Genomic DNA, 8,153 nt, shown 5'->3' on the forward strand with positions numbered 1-8,153 from the left:
TAAGTGACAGAACCAAGATTTCAATCCACACATTCTGAGTTCAGATACCCCACTTTTTTTTTTTGAGACGGAATCTTGCTCTGTTGCCTAGGCTGGAGTGCAGTGGTGTGATCTTGGCTCACTGCAACCCCTGCCTCCCAGATTCAAGCAATTCTCCTGCCTCAGCCTCCCTAGTAGCTGGGATTACAGGTGCGAGCCACCACAACCTGTTAATTTTAATATTGTTGGTAGAGACGGGGTTTCATCATGTTGGCCAGGCTGGTCTCGAACTCCTGACCTTGTGATCCACCCATCTCGGCCTCCCAAAGTGCTGGGATTACAGGTGTGAGCCACCGGTCTTGGCCCAAATTCCCTACTCTTAATCCCTAAATTTAGCTTTCTCCTAAAGTTTATGAATATGTAGATGTCTAAAAATATCTATAAACACTTAAGACAGGATTGTAATTTATAAAGCAGAAAGGTAATAAATTCTAGTATAACCAGATTAATAAAAATGAACTATTCCAATCAGTAATAATACAGGAGCCATGTACTGCGTTATATTATGTGCCAGGTTCAATATTGTTTTATATACCTATCTGAATTACATTTCCCCATGTCTTTGTGAAGTAACTATTGTTATTTCCACGGAGAAAGATGAAGAAAGTGATGCATAATGAGGGTAAGTAGGCAGGGTCATTCAGCTAGCCCCAGGAATCGGATGGGACCCAGGTTTGGGGGACTGCTGCTTGTGCTACCTCCTGATTACTAATTCAGATTCTTCAGTATCTTGATACAGGGAAGAGGTGTCCTGGTCGGCAGGCAGGAGTATCCTAGTCAATGGAAAGTTATATCCTTCCATTGTAAGTTAATGAATTTGATAAGCAAGAATCAATCCTTGAGCCCAGGCACCTCTTAAAAGCACCTCTGGCCACTGAAAAAGAGTTTCTCAACTGCAATCTTTTATTCAACAAATACTTATTGAGCAGCTACTGTGTGCCAGGCCACTGGAAATAAAGCAGAGAATGAGATGGACAAAGAGCTCACATTCTAGTGGGGGTGGACAAACATGTAACCAAATAAGCAAGACTAGTTTTCAATATGTGAGATGCTATGAAGACAATAAAATGGTATGGTAAATAATGACTGAGGGAGTCAGTAAAAGGTCACTGTGACGAGACGGGTGGATCACGAGGTCAGGAGATCCAGACCATCCTGGCTAACACCGTGAAACCCCGTCTCTACTAAAAAATACAAAAAACTAGCCGGGCGAGGTGGCGGGCGCCTGTAGTCCCAGCTACTCGGGAGGCTGAGGCAGGAGAATGGCGTAAACCTGGGAGGCGGAGCTTGCAGTGAGCTGAGATCCGGCCACTGCACTCCAGCCTGGGCGATAGAGCGAGACTCCGTCTCAAAAAAAAAAAAAAAAAAAAAAAAAAGGTCACTGTGAGCAGGTGGTATCTGAGCTGAGAGCTGACATAATAAGGAGCCGGTTATGAGACTCTAGAGAAGGGTACATTAGGCACAAGGATAGACAGTGCAAAGGTCGGAGTGAGATCTGCATGTCAGACAGACTATAGGGTGGCCAGTATGGCTGGAGCAAGGTGAGAGGCAGAAAGTATGATCCAAGATGAGGCTGAGAACTGGGTATGGGCCTTGCAGGCCATAGAAGGGATCTGAGTTTTATTATAAGCACAACTGGAAACCCCTGGAGGATTTTAAGCAAGAGAGTACTATGACCAAGCTCTAAATCATTTTGATTCTATCAAGGTACACCCTTCCGGCCGGGCGCGGTGGCTCAAGCCTGTAATCCCAGCACTTTAGGAGGCCGAGACGGGCGGATCATGAGGTCAGGAGTTCGAGACCATCCTGGCTAACCCGGTGAAACCCCGTCTCTACTAAAAATACAAAAAACTAGCCGGGCGAGGTGGCGGGCGCCTGTAGTCCCAGCTACTCGGGAGGCTGAGGCAGGAGAATGGCGTAAACCTGGGAGGCGGAGCTTGCAGTGAGCTGAGATCCGGCCACTGCACTCCAGCCTGGGCGATAGAGCGAGACTCCGTCTCAAAAAAAAAAAAAAAAAAAAAGGTACACCCTTCCACATAGAGCTTCCCTCTAATGTAACCTTGTAATCTTGAATTTCAACAGATAGAAACATTTAAAGAGCCAGATAGTAAAACTGGTAATGCCACTCCATCTTGCTTAAGTTACAATCTCTGCTTTACAGAATTCTATAGAATTCTGCCAATCACCATTTCACTTATGTGATCACTGTAATTCATATTCTTGTGAAATGTTGGAATATAATGGTCCACATTTTATGAACAAAATATGAATATCTTCTTTAAGGTCAATAATAGAACCAGGAAAGAAACTGAGAAATCTTTCTTTGTTAAATGTGTTTTTTTGTTGTTGTTTTTGAGATGGAGTCTTGCTCTGTCACCCAGGCTGGAATGCAGTGGCACCCAGGCTGGAGTGCAGTGGCACGATCTCGGCTCACTGCAACCTCTGCCTCCTGGGTTCAAGTGATTCTTCTGCCCCAGCCTCCAGAGTAGCTGGGACTACAGGCATATGCCACCACGCCTGGCTAATTTTTTGTATTTTTAGTAGAGACGCGGTTTCACCGTGTTAGCCAGGATAGTCTCGATCTCCTGACCTCATAATCCAGTCGCCTCCTCGGCCTCTCAAAGCGCTGGGATTACAGGCATGAGCCACCGCGCCTGGCCTATTAAATGTGTTTTTAACACAGTTAGCCCACCTTAATTTCTCTGAAAGGAAGAAAAGAAATCAAGAAAAACACAGAAATTTACCTTCTTTCTATCATCTTTCCTGTCAAATGCACACTGCTGCTTGCACTGTTCACAAGAATAGGGTGGTCCATACTTCTTTTCTGAATTTGTGCAGCGCTGGCATTTATTCCCAATAAATGCCGCAATTATGTTGCAATACTGACAAGGTTTGGGCTTAAAGGGGGAAAAAAAGAGTCAAGTGTTACTTTCATAAAATACCACTGCATTTAAAAAAGCAATAATTCCTACTTTGTAGTTCATTAATCATGTACAAATGTATTGCCAACTTCATAAATATGCTTTTATATTGACCAAATAAAGCCCAATTCTTTTTTGTTGTTGCTGTTTTTGTTTTTTGAGATGGAGTCTCGCTCTCTTGCCCAGGCTGGAGTGCAGTGGTGCAATCTCAGCTCAATGCAACCTCCGCCTCCTGGGTTAAAGCAATTCTCCCTGCCTCAGCCTCCGTCTGGAGCAGCTGGGATTATAGGCACCTGCCACTATGCCTGGCTAATTTCTGTATTATTTCCTAGAGACAGGGTTTCACCATGTTGGCCAGTCTGGTCTAGAACTCCTGACCTCAGGTGATCCACCTGTGTCAGCCTCCCAATGTGCTGGGATTATAGGCATAAGCCACTATGCCCGGCCATGAAGCCCAATTCTTAACACCATGTGAAGTGTTTTTCTGCACAGGACTATTGATTTTTAAATAAATAAACAAACAAATAACAAAAACCCATTAGTATGTATGCAGAGACTTCTATGAGACATTCAACAGAACCAGCTCTTTGGAGAAACTAGCAAGGGTTTCCAAATTTCTGAAAAGGCCTCTCTGCTATTATCAGCATATAAACATGTTGGGAGAATGCCTACAAGCACATAACATCCTGAACTATAACACTAAGAGAAAAAAAGAATCATTCATCAAAATAACTAGTCAACTGTTACCAAAGAGGTCAAAGTTATAAAAATTCATCTTGCTGGGTGCAGTTTGCCTCCCAGCACTTTGGGAGGCTGAGGTGGGCAGATCACTTGAGGTCAGGAGTTCGAGACCAGCCTGACCAACATGGTGAAACCCCATCCCTACTAAAATACAAAAATTAGCCGGGTGTGGTGGCATGTGCCTGTAGTCCCAGCTACTCGGGAGGCTGAGGCAGGAGAATCACTTGAAGCCAGGAGGTGGAGGTTACAGTGAACTAGATCGCCATTGCACTCCAGCCTGGGTGACAGAGCAAGACTCGGTCAAAAAAAAAAAAAAAAATTTCATCTTTCCCTTTCTCTTTCCATACTGGTCAATGAAGCCTCTCAAGGAAAATTATAATCATAATCCTGGCAGTGTGACTATAAGCATGGAATTCCTTAACAATAAGCATTAGCTAAATGTGAAAGCTGAAATCAGTACCAGATATATTACACATAACTATTTCTTCTAATAAAAATATTGTGAAGACATTAGTAGGCCACAGAAAGTAAGGTTCCACAAGACCCTAGTACTCACTGTTAGGTTTGAAAATATCCTACTTACCGTTCCATACAACTGCACATTCTGAGCACATTTCTTGCATATTGTATTGGTTTTACTGTTAAGGAAAAAACAGATACAGGCTTTTCTTAGAATATCTGAAAACTGATACCTCCTTAAGTCCAAGGAATTTGCTCATTGCTAAAGGCCAAGGTGAAATATGGTCTGGATACTTGGTTAACAGAAGTTTGAGTATCTTTCTAATAACTCTTTTATTTTTATTTAATATCTTTGAGACAGAGTCTCATTCTGTTCCCCAGGCTGGAGTGCAGTAGTACAATCTGCTCACTATAACCTCTGCCTCACAGGTTGAAGCGATTCTCATGCCTCAACCTCCCATGTAGCTGGAATTACAGGCGCGTGCCGCCACACCCAACAAATTTTTGTATTTTTAGTAGAGACAGGGTTTCACCATGTTGGCCACCCTGGTCTCAAACTCCTGATCTCAAGTGATCCATCTGCCTCAGCCTCCCAAAATGATGGGATTACAGGTGTGAGACACCACATCTAGCCTCTAATAACTCTTTTAATTATTATGTGGCCAGGTATGGTGGCTCACACCTATAATCCCAGCACTTTGGGAAGCTGAGGGGGGTTAGATCACCTGAGGTGAGGAGTTTGAGACCAGCCTGGCCAACACGGTGAAACCATATCTCTACTAAAAATACAAAAATTAGCCAGGCGTGGTGGTGCACGCCTGTAATCTCAGCTACTTAGGAGGCTGAGACAGGAGAATCACTTGAATCCAGGAGGCAGAGTTTGCAGTGAGCTGAGACCGTACCACTGCACTCCAGCCTGGGCAACGAAAGCAAAACTCCATCTCAAAAAAACAGAAAGATTATTATGTGGTTATGGATTTTTTAATCTCAAATAAAGTGAGGCTTTGGCTAAAATGGAGAGTGAGTTATCTCTAATTATGACATCCCCAAGTATCACTAAGTAAAATTATCAGATACAGAGAACACCCTCAAAATATTATACTAAAATGGACTAGCAGGAAAAAAAAATTCTCCTTAATTCAGATGAATAGTTGGGAAATTTGAAGTGACCAATAAAGTATGTGTGTTTGGAATATAAACTCAGAGATTCTATCTTTGCTAACCTTACTCTGTGTTCTCTTTCATAAGTAAAGGCATATGAAAACACCAGAGGTGGGGAAAAAGACACTATGATCAAATATTTTGTCAATATTTAGGCTGGGCATGGTAGTTCATGTCTGTAATCCCAGCACTTTGGGAGGCTGAAGTGGGTAGATCACCTGAGGTCAAGAGTTCGAGACCAGCCTGACCAACACGGGGAAACCATGTTGATATTTTTAGTCTTTACTAAAAATTCAAAAAAATTAGCCAAGTGTGGTGGCGTGTGCCTGTAATCCCAGCTACTCAGGGGGCTGAGGCAGAAGAATCGCTTGAACCTGGGAGATGGAAGGTACAGTGAGCCGAGATTGAGCCACCGCACTGTAGCCTGGGCGACAGAGCAAAACTGTGTCTAGAAAAAAAAAAAAAATTCTGATTTCTCTAAGAGTTAAGCACTGACAAAAATAAAAACATCCTTTGCCTTGTGAAGATCCAGAGGTCATATTACCTAAATGTGTGAATTAATAAAGCTGCCCTGGAGGAAAAATCATCTTCAAATAAAAGTCTAACTCTTCATATGAGGAGGTAAAAATGAATGTCTTACGTATAAGAACAATTTAAACAGTACTCTGGGGCTAAAAACTAATAAATCACATAAAAATCTAAGACCAGGCACAGTGGCTCATGCCTGTAATCCCAGCACTTTAGGAGGCTCAGCCTGGGAGTCCAAGGTTTCAGTGGGCTACAATTTCACCACTGCACTCCAGCCTGAGTGACAGAGTAAGACCTGTCTTGGGGAAAAGAAAAGTCTAGTCTATTCTCTGCTTTGTGATCATTTTCCCATATAATTCCTATGAAAGTGGCTATAAAGTTAAACTAGACAAAAGAAAAACCTTAGAGTAGAAAATATTTAAATTAAAAATTATTTAAATATTTAAATTAAAAATTATTTTCCAGGGCAACTTTTAAAAGACAGTAAAAGAAGTGAAGGACATTCAAAGAAATCTCTAGAAAGAGGATTAGCATCAGTGATTCTGTGATGTTGAATAACATTTCGATTTACGCCTAGATTTACTACTGAAGGAATGGGATAGATGCCAATATATACATATGCTCCTAACATGTTAAAAAATATGCAAAGAAAAACTAACTCTAGGCTGGGCGTGGTGATCACGCCTGTAATCCCAGCACTTTGGGAGGTTGAGGCAGGCAGATCACCTGAGGTCGGGAGTTTGAGACCAGCCTGCTCAACAAGGAGAAACCCCATCTCTACTAAAAATACATAATTAGTTGGGTGTGGTGGCACATGCCTGTAATCCCAGCTACTTGGGAGGCTGAGGCAGGATACTCGCTTGCACCTGGGAGGCGGAGGTTGCAGTGAGCCGAGATCGCGCCATTGCACTGCAGCCTGGGCAACAAGAGCGAAACTCTGTCTCAATAAAAACAACTAAAAAAAAAAAAAAAGAAAAACTAATTCTATGATCCATCTTGAATTAATTTGTATGTATAGTTTAAATAAAGGGTCAAAGTTCCTATCTCACCCCACACATGAATTAACTCAAGATGGACCGCAGACCTAAATTTAAGAACTAAAGTATAAAGCTTCTAGAGTATATTCTGTATGATTCCACTAACATGAAGTCCTAGAATAGGCAAAACTAGTTTATGGTGGGAATGAAAAGTGGAGCAGTGGTTGCCTGGAGGAAGCAAGGGTGTGGGGATTGTCTAGGATGGGGCATGAGAGGACTCTATGGAGTGATAGTAACATTCTGTATTTTGATAGGGTTTAGGGCTACACAGATGTCTATGTTTGTGAAACTTGATATATTTAAGATTTGAGTATGTTAGTATAAGCCAATTTTGCCAAAAAAAAAAAACTGCAAACAAATATTTAACTCTAAATAATGCTGTGCATGCTGAAGTGTTTAAGGATCATGTATACTGATGTCTGTAACTTTAAATACATCGGAAACAAAATGAATTGATATAGTGATGGACAGAGAGATGCACCAGATGGATAGGTGAATATACAGTAAAGTGTATATTATAGAATTTAAGTAGAGGGTATATGGATGTTCACTAATTCTTTTAACCTTTTTTTTGTTTGAAAACATCCATGATAGGCTGCGTATGATAGCTCACGCCTGTAATCCCAGCACTTTGGGAGGCTGAGGCAGGCAGACTGGTTGAGCTCAAGAGTTCTAGACCAGCCTGGGCAACATGGCAAGACCCCGTCTCTACTAAAGATACAAAAAAATAGCCAGGTGCAACCTGGACCTCCCGGGCCCAAGTGATCCTCCCACCTCAGCCTACAAAGTAACTGGGACCACAGGTGTGTGCCACCATGCCCAGCTAATTTTTTAATTTTTGTAGAGATAGGATTTTGCCATGTTACCCAGGCAGGTCTCTTACTCCTGGGCCCAAGTGATTCCTTCCTCCTTAGCCTCTCAAGATGTTGGAATTACAGGCATGAGCCACCATGCCTGGACAAATCTCATTTTTAAAAGTGTGAAATGGGCCAGGTGCAGTGGCTCACGCCTGTAATCCCAACACTTTGGGAGGCTGAGGCAGGTGGATCAGGAGGTCAGGAGATTGAGACCATCCTGGCTAACATGATGAAACCCAGTCTCTACTAAAAATACAAAAAAATAAGCTGGGCGTGGTGGCACACACCTGTAGTCCCAGCTACTCGGGAGGCTGAGGCAGGAGAATTGCTTGAATCCAGGAGGTGGAGGTTGCAGTGAGCTGAGATTGCGCCACTGCACTCCAGCCTGGGTGACAGAGCAAGACTCTGTC

General features: G+C 42.7%; 1 protein-coding gene and 1 pseudogene across 1 annotated transcript in view; both read right to left on the reverse strand.

Moving 5' to 3' along the window:
- The window catches only part of LOC105521417, a 7,685-nt pseudogene extending 7,156 nt beyond the window's left edge, over positions 1 to 529 (reverse strand).
- The window catches only part of FAM76A (family with sequence similarity 76, member A), a 43,104-nt gene that overhangs the window by 31,267 nt on the left and 3,684 nt on the right, over positions 1 to 8,153 (reverse strand). Inside the window, exons 3-4 of the mRNA XM_011955668.1 lie at positions 4,285 to 4,339; positions 2,784 to 2,936 (exon numbers count right to left, since the gene is read on the reverse strand). Coding sequence (XP_011811058.1) covers positions 2,784 to 2,936; positions 4,285 to 4,339 — 208 coding nt within the window. The remainder of the gene's footprint in view (positions 1 to 2,783; positions 2,937 to 4,284; positions 4,340 to 8,153) is intronic.

This window comes from Colobus angolensis, unplaced genomic scaffold (genome assembly GCF_000951035.1).
Source record: "Colobus angolensis palliatus isolate OR3802 unplaced genomic scaffold, Cang.pa_1.0 Scaffold4, whole genome shotgun sequence".
NCBI lineage: Eukaryota > Metazoa > Chordata > Mammalia > Primates > Cercopithecidae > Colobus > Colobus angolensis.